Below are 19,397 nucleotides of genomic sequence, written 5' to 3'. Positions count from 1 at the left end.
GTTCCTTGCGACGCTTTCTTCTTGGCAGTAATGATTCCGAAAGCGCGGGTAGTATAAAAAACTGACGTGTAAAAGAGCCTCTTGTGGCCTTGCAGAATAAACGTTCTGATTTTTTGTTGTTGTCTACCTTGTGAACCTCTGGTTGTAGGTGGACGTGCCCCAAGCCAAGAACAGGGAGATATACTTCAAGTCCCGCGTAGATTCTTACCCGGACCTGCGCCGCGTGCTCAGCGTGCAAGCAGCCACGCCCATCAAGAGGCTCAAGTTCATCAAGGGAGATACTGACTTCACGTAACTACATATCTTCCTTATCTTTTTCATACTTGCTCGTATGTCGTAACATGCAGGCTACCTTGGTTGCAAGCCCCCAAATAAAACCCTCGACCTTAATGTGCTTGTCATGAAACCGTGGTCGGTAAATAAGTCATTGCCCGTACTTAATTTTCATGCCATGAAGCCCAAGGTCGGTAAATGAGTTTGTTACTGCATGGTGTGCTGCTGCTCCCGTGCGCGTGCTGCACACGCACGCCATGCACATGCTGCGGATTGCCAAAGCGCAGCCAGCGATATCGGCAATTTTTTGATAAAATAAGTTTTTGTTTTACAAATATACAAGTTACTCGCAAATGTGATTAAAAACATTGTATGTCGCACGGGCGGTACTAGAATTACGAACATCGACTCATTAAAGCCCTCAGTCTTCGACTTCGGCTTCTAATAGACTCTCGTTCGTATTGCTTTATACCGCCCTTAGACACAATGTACTATTAATTATACTTAAACTTTAAGTTATACCCTCGTAGATTAAAAAACGACAATTCACCGTTTAATGTTCAATTTAAAGAACCGTCCAATGAACAGTAATAATAACTCTCTTTTTTTTTGTTGCCAATTATTGCACAAAAAAGTTCACAGACGCGAGTCTCAGCGGATAAAACTCGCGCTCGCACTGGACAACCGGTACAGATATTGTGTTCGTAACAGCGTCTATGTGAACGTTGCGCGCCCTGCTCAAAACTTGTGTGTAGATTATTTTTACCTATCTGTTTTGTGTTTTTGTGCTCAAAACTGCATGTCGGTGAGCACTACTTCTCACTATATCAGAATGTATTGATTGTTATAACTCTTTTTTTCTGAATCCATTAATTGTCCAGAGCAAACATAAAACCTACAGTTTTCTAAAACCACTTAAAACATTTCAACAAAATTATACTTTCAAAAAAATGACAAAAATAATTAAACAAATATTACAGTTTTACTTGCGAAAAGTATGGAACTTTGGCGCCCTCCGGCCAGAAGTGATGCAGGATATCTGCTGGTGCTTAGCCGGCACTTGAAGTAAAAAGAGTGTTTGGCTCTATTTCGAGCGGGCACAACTGCTCACCTACTACCCCGAGCTGCCTCGCGGATGTGCTCGAAGACCTTCTCTTCCGTCGTCTTCGTGTCCAACCGCTACATGGATGACAATATGACATCAGTAGCACCAAGGTTCCACCCTGGTAGGCCAAATCAGATGTATACGTTTCACCATTGCACAATTATTTCTTTGTTTTTAGATTCGGGCCGAAGACTGGGTATTTGTTGTGTAAATATGAATTGCCCGATATGAAGGGCGATGGAGATCTCAAATGGAGCTTCTTGCTTGGAGATCTGTTTATCAAGGTAACACTGTACCTATAATATACAGGCTTAGTAAGACATAATGTTTTAAACTTTCACTTTTCCTAAAAAAAACAAAATTAAAGTATACGCAACACCAGGCGTGTACAATCAAGGGCATAAATATAAGACGTCAAAAATATCTAAACACCTTTATGCCACTAACTATAAGGTCGATGTATACATTATTTGATGCTATAGCTGTATGTGTAGATATTTATGCCCTTGACTGTACAGATTTTGAGTTTTACCTGTACTGGTCATGTCAGATAACTAAGTGTATATTTTGAAACAAAACAGACTACAATATTTTTTTCAACAGGCATTAGGAAAGCAGAATATGAAAGAGATCCGCAAAAGTGTCGACTTGGATATTTACTTCGGCAACAGCACAGCGTCTGACGGCCTTATGAAGACTGATGCTGGCTTCAAGATGGACCTGGACCATATTTGGCAGTAACTATCTCATTTATTGTATCAGGCGTTACTTTGCGGAGGTCCATATTAATGAACTATTGATACTTTGCTCACGCGCGACCTTATGATAGCTACGTCTGTGCAAAAAATGCGTGGTCATGCAGCTCCCCCGCCTCCGCTCTGTAAGAACACAAACCCAACTATCAACACCACCATATTACACCGACTTTTTATTAAAAAAAATTAACACGTGTGTTAAATTTTCGGTTACGGTTTCGATTTCGACCGAAATAGAGCCAAGCTAAACCTTCGGTTTCGAATTCGGCATAAAAACATATTTCGGTAGGACACTACTTTTTATCACAAAGCTTTGTCATCTGCACATTGCTTAAAAATGTTCAAGGGTAAGGTTCGTAAACACTGAGCGTTGTTTACTAAACACCACTGAACTTTTCAACTTCTCCAAACATGCTCAAATGATTTCCAGGATCGGCGCAAACGCCTCCTTCGGCGTGATCACGGAGAAGCGCATAAACCTGGTAATAAACGCGATCCTTCCGAAGCCGAACGTGGACGTGCATACTTTGTATGTGGACGGGGACGCTGGCTCCGCGACCAACCCCGTCAAAGCAATAGTGGCGGAGTACCGGACGGACGTCACCGGGATACTGACCGGCGTCAAAGGGAAGGTAAGGCTTTGGCCAAGCGGGCTATTGGGAGGGTGCGAAGTACTAGGTGGGGGTAATGAAATCTATCGCAGCGCTCATAGTGGCCAAAAGAAGAAATAATCTAGACTCTGTCATCTGTCATACTCATATGAATCTGTCATTAACAAAGCAATTTGTATAGACTTTAACTACCTAATTTTAGTAATAGATGTTTGTGTTATGATGCGAGCTTGAATTATTGAACACTGTCCCTGTTTTGTTCTTAATTTCTCTACATCTCGGACATGTCCAGCAACAACTTTCCTTATGAAATGGTTTGTGGTTGAAATTTTATATTGTGTGATACTCACAAAACTGGTTTTCGAAATGATACTCATTTTGATCTGAAAACAATATTTAACTTATTACTAGCGATATAAGAACAATTATATAATTTTACTATTATTCAAAGGAACAAATAAGATAGCTTTATCTTTTCGTTTTACAGTTAAAGTACAACTAAACATGAAGTAAACAAACCCTGACATAAGGAATATAAAACACACTTTTTGAATAAATTTTACTTTGGTCCACCCAAATCACCGGTATCACATTCATTTTGTATTATAAATTAATACGTTATAGGTTTGATTTTTGTCACAATGTCGCGATGAAATTTCAAAACGTCAGAGCATCAGAGCCAAAAAAGTTGCGGACACTAGGTGGCGCTGATGTCGTGTACAGAGCCAATAGTGTACAGATCGATTTACAAGAGCTAAGGGCAGCGACACTGGCTGAATGCAAATGCAGTATAATTAAAAATTGTGTTCTTCCACAGATGCTCCTTCTAGAGTCCCTCTTCGACGGCAACGCCACTTTAACCTGGACCTCAGAAGCCGGCGAGCACCGCACCGTGGACAACCAGCTCGAATACAAGTGGGACGTCAATGGCTCCCACTTGGTGGACTACACCCTGGCGACGCCGATGTACGAAGGCGACGCCACCTTCCTCGTGACCGGCTCCTACCAGAAGGATATGGTGCACGGGTACCAGATTGTCAAGTAAGTCATCAGTGATCGGTATAGGCAGAGTAAAACCTACGGTTTACGAGAAGAAGTAATATAGAGTTGTATTAATACATAAAGGTCACAGCTCATCCACCCGGCACCCGATCAGCACCGCCTCGCCGCGAGCGGTTAGTATTCTTTATATGGATTTGTACGGGTATGCGCTCATTACATCAACTCCGTGGCGTCACCGGATCGCCCCGCTTGCGAGGTGTCCACGCGCGGACGGCGAGTACCCCACTCGGTGATAGCTTGCTGCTCGCCCCTTGCCTCTTGTGAACCGCGCGCGGTCAGCGCGGCGCTCCACACCCTCAAAGTCAAAGTCAAAATATCTTTATTCAATTTAGGCTATAACAAGCACTTATGAATGTCAAAAAAAAATCTACCACCGGTTCGGAAAAACCTCTGCTGAGAAGAATCCGGCAAGAAACTCAACGAGGTATATATATATTTTTTTTAAAACAGATTTACAATATTATTAAATGATATGTATACATCACAAGTATTTAACACAACTTTATTTTTAACACAGTAGGTTCGCTATTTGAAGGGATCGCTAATGCGGATCGGAATTATTTCCAAATATCCCTGTCCATGATATAATCATTAACTTTATAATACGCCTTTGATATTAATGTCTTCTTGACAATAGATCTGAATTTTGTATCCGTTTCATTTATAATATTTTTTGGAATTTTATTATAAAAACGTATGCAATTTCCCAGAAAAGACTTTTTGGTTTTAGCCAGTCTGTAAGATGGAACTTTAAGCTTCCCTGGTTTCTAGTAGCTTTTGGCTTATCGACGTTAGTGGAAAATCACATGTTCTTCCTAACATACATGATTATTTCAAAAACATAAAGCGACGGCAGGTTTAGGATATCTGTTTCCTTAAAAACCCTCATTTTATAATAGACTACTCGGATATTCGTGGAGCACGCGACGTCCACTAGTTGACCACGCGACGTTCACTGGTTCTCAACGCGGCGTCCACCCGTGGACCAACTGTCGACAACGAGTGGACGCTGACCGACGAGGCGGTGCTGGTCGGGTGCCGGGTGGGTCTAATGAGCTGTGACCTTGAAGGCGAATCGAAACATGTCCACACTTTTGTACATTGTACACATACTCGTATTAAGAATTAACAATAACGAGGTAGTAACGTCCAATATATTTTCTGATAATCTAGCGATTATATTGACGGACTTAATTTTTTTTCCCAGGAAAGCTAAAATTCTTATTTCCCGAAGCCAATGATGATAATGATGACATTGCCATTTTTTTTAGAGGAGTTATGCACCGACCTGGAACCATTCAGATCGGCGAGGTGGACATCCGCTACGGCGGCTTCAAACACACGGACGGACACTTCAACGTCACCACCCCCTTCCAGAGACTGCCTTGGCTCAAATCCATATTCGATGTGAGTACTTTGATAGATGGAAGAAACTTATGTCCAACAGAAAACTTCCTACGGCTGATATAATGATGATGACATTACTAGACCCCTCGCCACGATGGCTGCAAGCGTAGGGTATCAACCATCTCCGGTTTATATACCATCTCACTGCCGGGCAGTTCTTTCAGCATGAGTGGGCTCGGGTTATAGTTCCCACGAGAGCCCAGTGCGTGTTGGAAACTTTACACACACTATTGAATAACTTCACAGGTTTATACGGGTTGCCTCACAATGTTTTCCTTTACCGAAGAAATAATAGTAAATCTCAAATACATTTTCGTACGCTCACAGGTGCGAGGCTGGGTTTGACCGCACGATCTTTTAAATCAAAGGTTAAGTTAAACCGTTGGGTAACCGTGGGTTTTTTGGACCTACTCACTGAATTCTGCTGTAAAGTACTTTGACTACACAAAATTTCATCGTATACCATAAACTACTATTTGATTCGCCAGCTAAACAACCTAGACGAGCTATCCGACAACAAAGTGGACCTCTTCTGGCTAAACAATACGGCAACTATCAACACTACGCATACGTTCGAGAAGCAGCCCGGCGGGTTCCGGCAAGCCGGCCGCGCCGCCATCAGCGTGCCGCTCAGCACGCAGCATCTCGTCACTACGCACTACCTCTACATTCAAGGTACTGCCAACATCACGCACTATCTCTACGTACAAGTTTCTGTCAACACCACGCACTACAGCGGCACTAATACGTACTACCTCTATGTTTTCAACCATAAATTACCTATCGAAAACCCAAACCGACCAACCTTTTGCTATGAAAATAGCAATCATTTTGTTTCTGTGTCACAAATTGCCAGACCCCCGCCACCCTAGATGTATAACAATTTTTGAATGACTCAATCTCCGACCAATCTTTTGAAAGAAGATTTTCAATTCCAGGTGAAAAAGAAAGCACGGGCAACGCGACGGTAGACCTGGATAGCGAGCGTTTCGTCCAGGGCTCGTTCAAAAAGATCCTGGGCAAGAGCGCCCGCGGCTTGGACCTGGCCACCACCGATATAGAGGTGGTCAATGACCGTGTGCCGGTGGGCGTGCAGTATATACACGAGTTTGATGCCAGCGGGAACACTGTGAGTGAAATAACTATACTCGTTTTTGTGAATTCACAATCAGTCGTTAGAATAAGTAAATAGTGTCAGTGAGAGTGTCTGTAACAGGCTATACTTCGTTTTTTTTTAGTATAAAAAAGGGGTAAACAATCTTGACGAGTCTGTGAATAAAACAGTAACTATCACTTATGATACCAAAAGCATGTAAATGATCATATGTCCTTGCTAATGCTTGTGTTTTTTCAATAAAAATGCACGTCAAGATCGCTTACCTTCTTTCTAATGCTAAAAAAACTAAGTATAGTTGGAACTAGCTAGTATCGTGACGTCTGTTTGATGTTTGACATTTGTGTCATGTTTCGGAACTGGGACTAACGTCTAGCGGGCCTCACAATACCAACGACATCTAGTGATAAGTTCGACAGAGATTTAATCAAGCATTAACCACTACCAAACCCGCCAAAATACTATTTTTTTTATTGAAAATCTGGACTTCAGAATCAGTCGTAACGCTCAAATGACATAAATTTAGATACAGTGTAGATATCTTACGAAAGTTTGTGACAGTAGGCCCGGAACTTGATTTTTTTTACTCTATTATTTTCGCCCGGGCTAAAACACAAGAACTTTTGCATCGACTAAACTGTTTAGAAATTTGTCAAACTAAATAAATACTTGAGCATTTTTATTAGGACGTGAAACAAGCCACAGTGTTCCACCTGACGGACGTCTCCAAGTTCAACGTAACTGGTATCATGGACGTGTTCACGTATGAAGCCGGCAAGGACCTGAAGCTAACGGCCATCCACGGGAATCGAACGCTGCGGTTCGAGAACCAGTATGAGGCAGCTGATAATGAACTAAAGCAGGGCAGCAAGATCAAATGGGCTTCTGACACATGGATCAACTATAATCTGCATGTCACTAATATGACCACGGTAAGTGGCTGTCAAAAATAGGAATTACTTATATTAATTGAAGGTGACGGCCATCAACGGCCACCGGACGATGCGGTTCGAGAACTAGTAGGAAAAGATTTAGGTTTAGATCAGTTTTATTTCCATTCCTTCCTTCCTCCGCCTTTCTTCCATTGTAACGAGTGGACCTCTCGTGGTCAACGAGTGGACGTCGCGTGGTCCACGAATTTCCGAGTGGTCTACTCGCCGTCCGCGCGTGGACACGAGCGAGCGAGGCGATCCGATGACGCCATAGAGTTGATGTAATGAGCGCACACCAAAAACACCAAAACCATATAAAGAATAGTAACCGCTCGCGGCGAGCCGGTGCTGATCGGATGCCAGGTGGATCTAATGAGCTGTGACCTTTATGTATAATTACTAACAAACTGCAATAAAGCATTATTATTATTATAATCTTTCTTTCCCCAGGCGGAAACCGAGTCCCAGCAGCTAGTAATGAACGTATGGTACCCCCTCCGCACGTTCAACCTGGTAGGAGTGTACCGCCTCCAGGACAGCCTGCTGGACGGACACGCCGCGCTCAGCTGGAACGTCCGCGATGAGAACAAGACAGCCGAGCTGCGCGGCAAGTGGGAGAATCCCCCCACCGAAGAGGGTAATGTCCACGACCTTGATCTGGCGCTGATGCATCCGTCGTTTAGGAAGGTGAGTTCGTTTGTGGCCACAGAACTAATAATTATCTCATTAGTGTATGTTCGCCTGCTGCACACAGGCCGGTTTGGGAGGGCTTGGACTGTAGTACCCACGCGGGCCCAGTGTGGATTGGGAACTTCATACGCACTATTCAATAGCTTAGCAAATGTATGAAAGTGTCCTCACGATGGTTTCCTTTGCCGAAAAGCTCATAGTAAATAAAATATTTTACGATTTTTTAAACCAAAAATTATCTGATATGGTCTCCTTCACAAGACAAGACGATTTTTAAATAAAAGTCCGTAATTGGCTTGGGTTATTTTATATTGTCTAAATTTAGAAATATCCCAGCAATCACGTATCATGAATAAATGTTATAATTGTGAATAAATACATTCACAAAGAATATTGTAAATCAAACTTCACAGTCAGCCATTGATCAGCTAGTGTAAGGAGTAACTTTGAATGCTCGGTTATCTGTGGTACTTCTACTAATCAGGATTTTTATTGAAAGGATTTCAAACCTTATTTGTAACTTAATTAAATTCAAAATGGAAAAAAACTCCGGCCTATGATAGGTATTGTCTCGGGTATGTCACGAGGCATACGAAAGGAAATGATCAAAGCTTGTATATTTAATTATTTCAAAGTTTTTTTTTGTCTTGATGGGGGTTTCGGGGGCAAGCAATCACTTTAATATAAATTTCACTTACACCGGTTCAGCGGTTTAAGCGTGAAGAGGTATCAGAAAGGCATTCCCTATTTTAATATTATTAGTAGAGGATTATTCTGTTGCATCCAATCCTTCGAATTATTTTATTCATTTCGTCTATCATATCAAGAGCGGTTTCTATCAAAAATTTACAATATTTAATAACCACTAAAAAAACTTTATTCTCAGGATGTCACCCTCAAAGGCAAATACATCAGCACTCCGTCAGTCATGTCCAATTTATCCGTCGAGCTCCAATATTCCGACTACGATAACGAATACTTGCGCCTGCGCTCGATCCTCACCGACAACTCAAACGGACCAATCAGGGACTACCAATTCGCCCTCAAGTGTACCCATCCGTCCACCAACTTGGACCTGGACATAAAGTCTGACATAAACATACAGAGCCGTTGGTACTATTTCAATAATTTCTACAAGTTCCAGAAGACGTTGTTCTATGAGAAATTAAGACATACCAAGATGCTGGTTGATATGAATAAGAGCGCTGTACAGTGGGAGGTAAGTTATTCTTATGTAGTTACATGTTGGGTTTACTGTACAGTCACCAGCACCAATATCTCACACGGCAAAGCGTGCATAAATATCTGATACGACTCTATTTCTAGGGCCGGTATGATGCGTCAGATATTTTTGCACGCTCCGCTGTGGCAGATATTAATGAGGGTGACTGTATATGTACACTGTTCAATCAAAGAAGCTGAATCACGTCACGCGGCGGAACCTTTGTGCTACTGATGTCGTATTGACATTCAGTACATCGGCCAAAGAAATTATAGCGAAATTAAATACGATAAGGTCCCACCCTGGTACGCAATTCTGTTTCCTCGACTGTACATAAAAGAGTTAGCAAGGCACGTACAGCGATGTATGACTAACTTTGAATGTATGAGACTAGTAAATCCTTGAAAACCATGTATTATACTACATTGAAGCAAATAAAAAAAAACATATATTTTCTCTTACCGTCAGTTTTTAATCAAGTTGTTACAGCACGCCACTAGACCTTTACATGTACCCACTTTGTTGTAGCGTGCGAATGAGACGTACTTCTACAAGGTGAACGGAACATGGGACCTGACGTACCCGGAGTACAGAGTGTTCGCGGCAGTGAAGCGCCCGACTGGTTCCGACGCGGGGCTGGCTACTCTCTCCATGAAGGATAAGAGCTTGATCGCGCATTACAACAGCACTGATGGTGAGTAAAACCCATGTCTAACCAGGGCTAATAATTTTCGCTCTTTTAGACTCCTAGTGCCGGCTAAGCACCAGCAGCGGTTCCTGTACTTTGACAGGTGTGGTCTTCCGTCGCTTTTGGGAAGCAAGTTTCAAGTTCATAGATTAAAAAAAAATCGTAACAAATAGCTGACTTCTTATTCCTTTGTTTTGTAATATTTTTAAAATAAAATCACACTATTCAGCTACTCTACGACTTAACAACGATACCCCACTCTTTAGGGTAACCATTTTTTTTCGCGCCTCCTTTAGCTGTCGTCGCACATTTTCACAAAAAGTGCACTTTTATAGTTTGTAGTTTCCCAGATGTTTACTTATGTGTGATGCTCTAGCCCTTACCTTAGCTGGTAACTGTGTTAAAATGACGTGTTATTTTCCAGATATATCATACCACGTGGTAGGCATGATAGTGGACACGCGCTCCGCCAAACTGAACGCGTGGCGCGACTTCGATGACGTCACTACCGTCGATTTAGCCTCATACATCCGTCTCAATCACTCTCGCCTTCTCACCAGCTCCATCATATGGCGGCCCACTATATTCAGCGAAGTCAAATCACAAGCCGTATACGCGTTAAAACACTTCTATGCACAGATAAATGAGACACTAGTAATATTAAAAGAAGCTCCGATGGAATCCCATTTAGCGCTCCGAAACATATGGAACGACGCCAAACCAAGAATAAGAGATTTCCTAGACGACTTGAACGACTTGCACGTCATCAAAGACGATCTGGATGACTTCGAACATTTCTTGAACGTGTCGTACAACGCCAACGATTTCTACGTCAAAGATGTCGTGGAGTTCACTTATTATGTTTTAGATGAGATGGCCATACGGAACCACTTGGAAAGCTTGCCCGGCATAGTCAATGACATGTGGGGCATGATGGGAAATACTAGTCAATCCATCAAACAGAGTCTAACATACGTCGTTGACACGATCAAAATGGCTTACGCGAACTTCCTTGAATCAGCCAATAAGTTCCTAGACGCTGATTTTATGGATCTAGTATCGTCTAGGCTTGAAGCTATGATACTACAGTACGATACGTTCGTTAGGGACTTGCATATGAAGCTTCTGGAGTACTGGGAGTCGACGTGGGTTAATGCTACGACTAGACTGGCGAAGTATTGGCATCAACTGCTTAAGTCGATGGAGCCACTGTTCTTTAAGATGCTGCATTACACTGAGTCGTTTGTGTTCACGGTGTGGCGAGGTGTTATGGACTTCTTCTACAACAGGACGCAGGAGCTGACGGATAATCCTTACTTCAATTACGTGTCCACTTTTGGACATGAGATGGACAAGTAAATATGGTTTTTTTTGTAATCCGTTATGTTTAATTTGATTTTGAATGTAAGGGTCAGTGTGTTTGACTATATTTAATATCTTCAATAATACGTGAAAGGATTAATAAATGCCAAATAAACTTTCGTTGAAAATGTAATTTTTAATATACAAACTTTTTTTACTGATTGTACATTTTGTTGACTGTACTTGCACTGTCACCCAAACTACATTGTATACCAAATTTCAAGTAGATGCCATTAACCGTTGAAGAGTTCCGTCCTGCGGACACGATCCTAGCTGGACCACCTGGGCTTACATAACTTATGCTAAATTTTAAGTCAATCAGACCACTGGAAGTGGGTCAAAATTAGGTTGCAAGATTTGACCCGCACATACAAACATACATTGCAAGTTAAATAAAAGCTTGTAGTAAAATCAGTCTAAATCTACCCTAAAAGGGTCTGATGCTCTTCTGTCTCACTAACTCACTTACTTTCTGGATGGATAATTTCTAATATTGATTATCGTTAACTGCAACGATATAGCTGCAAGCGCGCAGCAAGTTAGCTGCGTAAACCATTAAAAACGCCATATTGTACACTCTCTTACAATAATAACTGAGTGTCTTTGCCCACATCGTGACGGGCGCGCTTCTCTTTCAACTCGCCTGGAAATCGCCAGTGTGATAAGGTTCTAAACTAAACTTAATCTTTCTCAGAGTATACAAGGACCTAATGAACAACGACCTATTGACCAACATAAAGAAGTACAGCAACAAGTTCTGGAACGTCATCTGGGGCAAGATTGAGAAGTACATCCCGTTCAAGGACGAGTTCTTGCAGCTGTACGCCGAGTTTCGGAACGCCTGGGAGAACTTCCTCAAGACGCCGCAAGTGGTCTACGTTAGAGATAAGGTAAGGATATTTACGATATTGAGCATTCATTTACGAACTTACGAGCTTTTAAAAAAAAAAATTTGATTAATATCTCTCATAGGATAACGTCAATGCTTCTCTTCAAGTTTGTGAATTTTAAAATTTGGTCTTTTAGAATGACTGAATCATTTTTATGTAGGTTTTTTTTTATATTGTCAAAAAATAATTAATTATCAGGTAGTTGGCATCAATGAACTGAGCCATCTGTTGAAGTTAAGGGAAGTAAAAAAAAAACACGGTGTTAGGTCGGCTGTAGATGATATTTATAATATCATACAACGTGTCTTTACCTTCTGGACAAAAAATAATAAACGTGTTTATTAGGATTATATTTGTAACCTATGTACAAAGCCTCATACCATACGACACAGTACTAATGGAGAAATTACTGATTTACGATTAAATACGTTTTTTAATTTCATTTTCAAAATATTTTTTTATATGCAACTAATACTTGACTCGGGACTTCGGTACTTGTCCAAAAGGTAGAGACACAATGTGTATCCAGAGGCCGTATTGCTTAACGCACGGAAGCTTGTTATCGCATTCATTATTTATTTCTGTCTAACGGTGTAAGATGATGACAGAAAGAGATGGTGAAAGCGATGGCAAGAGCCCGCCCGTTAGCAATAAGGCCTCAGGTCTGACATCTATCTTTATCCGCAGTACAAGGAAGCATACGAGCGTCTTAAATGGTGGTACGACTATTTCATGATCGGAGAAGCGTGTGACAAGGTGTTTGATATAATCTACGCCAAGGTCACTGACCTGGCCAAGACTGCTCTACAGTATGAGGAATAGTAAGTATCCTTTAAACAATTTATTGAATCAGGCGTTTCGAACTCAACCAGAGTTCATCCTCAGAGCAACACAACCGTTCACCATGCTAACAGATATTAGAGTAATGAACCTAAACAAACGGCTAACTTTTTCCTTATAAATCTCAAATTAAACCTTTATTTTTCTAAAAAAACAATTAGAAAAATACATTTTCCTTAACTTTTATTCCATTTGACTAGCTTTGATTAAAAAACCGCATCAAAATCGGTCTATCCGTTTGAGAGCTATGATGCCATAAACACACATATAGCGGTCAGACTTATGAGACCACTTTTTAATTTTCTTTTACATAAAACTGACCCGTGATTCTCCCTTATCTCACCTAATCTAAAGTTCAGATGAGGCCAAAGGTGTATCTGAATTGAATGGACTAAAAAAACCCTTGTTTACCACAAGATAATTCTGTCTAGTATATAGGCCAATATAAAAAAAAAACCTTTTCCAGTCACCGCACCCCAAAAACCAACTTCATCTTCGACCCTCGCCAAGGAGAGATCTTACTGGAACAGAAGCTGCCGATGTCCTGGCACGCATTCAACAGGACTCCTGACTTCAGTGAGATCTCGGAGTATAGGGCGGTCCGGGACTTCATGGACAACTGGCTCACGAGTAACAAGAGCATTTGGTCCTACTATTACGAGATCAGGCCTTATATGGACATTGATAATGTGCTGCCGCCGTTTGCAGGTACGTTCATCATCTCATCATACACTATTGGATATAGGCCTTCCCCATAGACCTCCAGTTGCGTCAGTTGGAAGCGGCCTGCATCCACCTGAACCTGCGGCGTTAACCTGGTCATCCGTTCCTCTTGTCGGTATATTCTCCATTCTATTTTGGCCCCAACGGCCATCTGTTCTCCGTGTTATATGGCCCATTGCCACTTCAACGAGCTAATTCGGTTGAGTAGTTTTGAAAGATCTAAGCGTGCATACATCAAACAAAAGAGCAGTTTTTTTATACTTTCCCATTTGAAAGGAAAACGAAGAAACCCGACGAGTCCCGAGCGATATTAATATTCTGGCAACAAACACAAGTCGTCTACAAAGATATCTGCCAAAGTTACAAAATTATGTATACACGACCGTAATGATAGTCTTAATGGTTTTGCAGGTGGTAGGACCTTGTGCAAGGTCCGTCCGGATTGCTACCACCATCTTGCTCGCTAATCCTGCCGTGAAGCAGCAGTGCTTGCACTGTTGTGTTTCGGCGTGGAGAGTAAGACAGCCGGTGAAATTACTGGCACTTGAGGTATCCCATCTTCGGCCTCTGGGTTGGCAACGCATCTGCAATACCCCTGGTGTTGCAGTTGTTTATGGGCGGTGGTGATCTCTTACCATCAGGAGACCCACTTGCTCGTTTGCCATCCAGTTGAAAAAAAAAAATAAAAAAAAAGTATATGTACAATGTTTTATAACTTTGGCCGTATCGATCTATTTGTAGACTTTAATATACGTATCTCCTCCCCCCTCCATAAAAAAAAGGGGGATCGTTTGCCCCGTATTCCATAAAAAAAAGTAGGGACAGACGGCGGGACGCGAGTTTGTTTTATACGTAATAATCTTCCAGGCATGGCGATGATGACGGGTCAAGGCACTCTAGTGACGTTCGACAAACGCGTGTTCACCATATCGGAGCCCGGCACCTTCCTACTAACGAGGGACTACAAACAAGGCAACTTTACTGTACTAATGGAGAGCAACAACAAGGCCGGTACAATCTGCTCGTGCTGACTAAGAAGAATTTGATACACGTCGACTTGTATAATGAGGTGGGTATAGTATTTATTTTTGGTAAGTTGCTTTAAAAGACACAAGGTCCTTGCTTTTATATACTTGATTTTAGTTTTAAATTTTATATAAGGTGCTTTATAGGAGATGGCGGCGTTCTGGGTTCCGATTATCACGTCGTATAATAACATGGTCGTGCATTATTAGGGCGACCGGATTTTGCTCTGCCAGTCAATGTACGACCTGTTATTGTAATACGACTAAATTTATTAATATTATTCGGTGTACACGAAAAACAAATTTAAATAAGCACACATTATTTACACATTAACACTCAATCCCTAGCTTTTTACTCCCAATGATCAATCGTGAGAATCGATTGCTTGCTGTCAAAAGTGTGCTCCGATTATTAGGTCGTACAAAATCAGGTTGTCCAATAGCACCTTGAGTATTATCGGTACAGGGTGATACCCGACCCGACCCGACGGGGCGACCCGTGTTTCGAGTGACATGTGCCCGAATTATCAGGGCTTACAAAATTGGTCGAGCTTTATCATGGATGTACATTAACCGCACCCCAAAATCGTAAGAAGTTTCCTATATGAAAAATTTCGCAATTTCGGAAAGCTCTTTGGCACATCAGTAGCCCAGTCGGTGCTGGACTCTCACCGGCTAAAAAAAGCTGGCTGCACGTCCCCAATACCCTTTCTTACCTACCCACAGTCTTGCTCTTTACTGGAAAGCCAGGAGAGGAGCATGCATTCTCCCGTTAGGCTCTGCGGGGTGCTTGGATCAGTATTTTTTGTTGATTCCCATTGATTTCTTTCTTGACCTTGACCTTTTAATTTATGACGGTGGAAGCATTCTACACTTCCACTGAACTCACGTAGATATAGTTAGTGTTTAGTTTTGTAACTAAGGGACCCCATACATCCCTGTATTATTATTATTATTATTTTGTATTTTTTTCTTTAATTGTATACTGTAGTTTTTAAGTATTTTATTTGTAATTATTTTATTTTGAAAAAATTACTTTCTACCAAGTTTCTTGCGGCGCATTCTTCTTGGGAATGATGGTCTTTCCGAAAGCGCTGGTAGTTTAAAAAATGACGTGTAAAAGTTTGACGACCAGATAGCCAAGTGGTTAGAGAACCTGACTATGAAGCTTGAGGTCCCGGGTTCGATTCCCGGTCGGGGCAGATATATTTGTATGAATAATACGAATGTGTGTTCTCTGTTCTTGGATGCTTAATATGTATTTAAGTTTGTATTTATCTATATTAAGTATGTTTATCCGTTATCTAGTACTCGTAGTACAAGCTTTGCTTAGTTTGGGACTAGGTCAATTGGTGTCCCATGAAATTTGTTTATTTAATAACTTTTTTTTTTATAGCAAGTGTCAATCGGGCGTTCAGTCGCGCTGGATTTGCCGGCGATGGTCGACGAGTACATCGTAGACAGACAAACCGACACACTAACCATACAAGCGCAGAATGGGCTCCAGATACAGTGTAACCTCATGTTCCACACATGCAAGCTCAAGGTTACTGGTAAGTTCAAATAACCATATTTATGTTGTAGTTACTAGCCTGTTGCCTGCGACTTCGTCTGTGTAGAATTTGTTTATCACTATCCAGCAGGAACTATGCAATTTTCCGGAATAAAAACTATCCTATGTCCTTGTCCGGGACTGCAAACTATCTATATGTTAGACGTGATGAGTATTAGTGGCTGGAAGGGTTTGAATAAAAGGTATGCAGCTGAAACTCTCAGGCAGAGGATCGTGGGTTTAAACCAGGGCTCGCATCTCTGAGGTTTTCCAAATTTATTGGCGAAATCACATTCGAATTCTATCACGAGATTTACGTTAAAAAACATCCTGAGGAAATCTGCACAAACCTGCAAAGAATTTCAATAGTGTGTGTGTGTATGTGTGCGTGTGCGTTTATGTGCGAAGTGCCCAATCCGCACACCGGCCCGAATCTTCTTATTCTGAGAAGTGGCCTATGCCCGGCGGTGGGCCCTATATAAGGCTGAGATCATCATCATTAGATAATGATTTAAAATGGGCTAATTATAAACTTTCATTTGATATCACATAGTGTTACAATACAAAATATTTTATCACGGATGCCATATTGAAATATTACATTACATACCTACCCTGTGTCACTCCGACAGTTATGACGAATCTGACGATACCATATGTTAAAATCCATCCAGCCGTTTAGGTTGAAGGGAGGATCAAACAATTCGACATACGTACTTTCAACAGGATGAAATTTTTAACGTGATACAAAATTGGTCTTTCGAGCTCAGTTAATGATAGGTAATATAATGCATGTTAACTCTTTTGTTGAAATTAGTCTGATAAAATTTGTGGTTTCTATACATTATTGAAATAATAAATTATGAACAATGTATGGGAACCGCAAATTTCATCGGACTAAATGAGCACGAAACACAAATTTTGTATCATGTTAAAAATGTCATCCTGTATATTTTACACACGAAAAACAGTACCATCCTTGGGTAAAATAAATAGTATTTTATGCAACTGTATCGTAATAGGGGTCCTTAAAACACGAGTGTGGTTCATAATAGGGTCACATTAGTGTTTAAGGCCTAATTACGTACAGTTGCATACAATATTTATCTATATCCATATATTAAATCCTCTATCATGTGTTCAAGAACCATTGAGAATGACCTGCATTAACGAGAACTATATAGGTAGGTATGTCTGCCCACGAGCTGCGCGCGTGACGACCTGCTGCTGCACGTGGTCGCGGCGCCTCCCCCCCCCCCCCCCCGTTCTGTAATGATGTATGAAATCTCATTACGATACAGCCGTGTTCATAATAGAATCCAATGTAGTAATGCTGGTTACCTATGGTTTTTGAACGCATAATTGAGGATTTACTATATGGGTGTAGATAAAGAAACATTATGAGTCATCGTTTCCCTCAGGCTGGTACTTCGCAAGTCTCGGCGGCCTCCTCGGCACTTACAACAACGAGCAGTACGACGACTTACAACTGTCCAACAACACGTTCACCTCCTGTATCGCGGAACTCGGGCACAGCTGGAGTCTAGAGCCTAGCGACGGGTTAGCGCCGTGGAGAATCACGAGGCTAAGAACGATACGTCGTGCGAGAAGTTCTTCAGTAATAAGGTGTCGCCGCTGCATCCGTGCTTCGCTGTGGTAAGTCACTTATTCAATCTGTATAAAAATGTTGATGGAGATGGCTTCGAACCGGCACAGTCAGCTAGAGTGGTCTGTCAATTTTTAAACGACTTCCCAAAAATTAGTATGTTGGGTTACCATTGAATCGAATATCATTACAAAGACAACGTTTCAAGTATTTTCATTTCATCGACAACAATTTCGTCGAACAGTCGTTACTAGTAATTTCATGTTTTGTTTTGTAGGAAATTAATTCATCAGATTTACTGGTACAGTTGTACAGTTGGACCAGTTTGCTTTTTTCGATCCACTTGCTACTAGACAAGTTTCTTCTTAGTCTACTTGCTACTAGACCACTTTGCTTCTTAGACTATTGCTACTTAGACTATTGCTTCTTAAGACTACTTGCTACTTAGACCACTGCTTCTTTAGACTACTCGCTACTTAGACCGTTGCTTCTAGACTACTTCGCTACTTAGACCGGTTTGCTTCTTAGAGTACTTGCTACTTAGACCATTGCTTCTTAGACTACTTGCTACTTAGACCACTTGCTTCTTAGACTACTTGCTACTTAGACCAGTTGCTTCTTAGACTACTTGCTACTTAGACCAGTTGCTTCTTAGACGACTTGCTACTTAGACCACTTGCTTCTTAGACTACTTGCAACTTAGACCATTTGCTTCTTAGACTACTCCTACTTAGACAGTTGCTTCTTAGACTACTTGGTACTTAGACGAAGTGATACTAAGCTGGTATCATTGTTTGTTCGTCAGATCGAGGCGGCGCCGTTCCTGTGGGAGTGCTTGTCGGGCGTGGACGCGTGCGCGCTGGCCAGCACCTACCTGGAGCTGTGCGCGCAGGAGCTCGTGCCCACGCACATCCCCGACCACTGCGTGCAGTGAGTACCACGCCAACGGCACGCTCACGGAAGAGAACAACACACACACCTAGTTGGAACACGTCCTCAACAATGGACAAAAGCCTCCCTGAACTACAAACAATTATTTTCCACACCCACGACCTTACGATAGCTCCGACTATGCAACAAACAACACACAAACCCAACTATCACCACTACACTGTCGCGTTTTCATGCTCACAGATTTTTCCAGAGATAGAAGAGAGAACGAAAAGATTTTTTTGTGTGTTTACTTGCATGGGATTTTCGTCAAAGGAAAATATTACCTGTAATGTAGTTTAAAAAAGTACAGACAGCAAAAATTCATCTATTAGCCTCGTAATTCCACACGCACCTTTTCACAGTATCCAAATCAATTCTAAGAAAAACTCGAATATTCTCGTACAAATGTGGAGTATAAAATTTTCAGTGAAATGGCAATTTAAATATGATCACAAACTAAATTGTCGGCTCGGTTTGTAGAACTATGTTTGTAAAAAGTATCAGGATTTGCGAGGTTTAACAATATTTTTTTCACTACTCATGCTCGTAAAGTTCGTGTTTATGCTGGATCTAGGCGACATAAATGACTTTTTATGCTCTAGTGCAT

The 19,397-nt window shown here is 41.5% G+C and overlaps 2 protein-coding genes across 2 annotated transcripts in view; both read left to right on the top strand.

The window, feature by feature from the left end:
* LOC141440501 (uncharacterized) overlaps nucleotides 1–18,791 on the top strand; it is a 33,840-nt gene extending 15,049 nt beyond the window's left edge. The window contains 22 exon segments of the mRNA XM_074105027.1: nucleotides 149–291; nucleotides 1,557–1,662; nucleotides 1,982–2,115; nucleotides 2,564–2,765; nucleotides 3,562–3,785; nucleotides 5,078–5,213; nucleotides 5,702–5,888; nucleotides 6,152–6,342; nucleotides 7,014–7,259; nucleotides 7,710–7,946; nucleotides 8,836–9,168; nucleotides 9,700–9,865; nucleotides 10,284–11,214; nucleotides 11,916–12,111; nucleotides 12,799–12,932; nucleotides 13,418–13,659; nucleotides 14,542–14,673; nucleotides 14,676–14,743; nucleotides 16,096–16,252; nucleotides 17,673–17,809; nucleotides 17,812–17,907; nucleotides 18,663–18,791. Coding sequence (XP_073961128.1) covers nucleotides 149–291; nucleotides 1,557–1,662; nucleotides 1,982–2,115; nucleotides 2,564–2,765; nucleotides 3,562–3,785; nucleotides 5,078–5,213; nucleotides 5,702–5,888; nucleotides 6,152–6,342; nucleotides 7,014–7,259; nucleotides 7,710–7,946; nucleotides 8,836–9,168; nucleotides 9,700–9,865; nucleotides 10,284–11,214; nucleotides 11,916–12,111; nucleotides 12,799–12,932; nucleotides 13,418–13,659; nucleotides 14,542–14,673; nucleotides 14,676–14,743; nucleotides 16,096–16,252; nucleotides 17,673–17,809; nucleotides 17,812–17,907; nucleotides 18,663–18,791 — 4,527 coding nt within the window.
* Nucleotides 18,792–19,274: 483 nt separating this feature from the next.
* Nucleotides 19,275–19,397, top strand: part of LOC141440193 (uncharacterized) — a 35,835-nt gene continuing 35,712 nt past the window's right edge. The window contains 1 exon segment of the mRNA XM_074104654.1: nucleotides 19,275–19,304. Within this exon segment, the coding sequence (XP_073960755.1) occupies nucleotides 19,275–19,304 (30 nt within the window).

Source organism: Choristoneura fumiferana, chromosome 22 (genome assembly GCF_025370935.1).
Source record: "Choristoneura fumiferana chromosome 22, NRCan_CFum_1, whole genome shotgun sequence".
Taxonomy (NCBI): domain Eukaryota; kingdom Metazoa; phylum Arthropoda; class Insecta; order Lepidoptera; family Tortricidae; genus Choristoneura; species Choristoneura fumiferana.
This window is presented reverse-complemented; position numbering and strand designations above follow the sequence as displayed.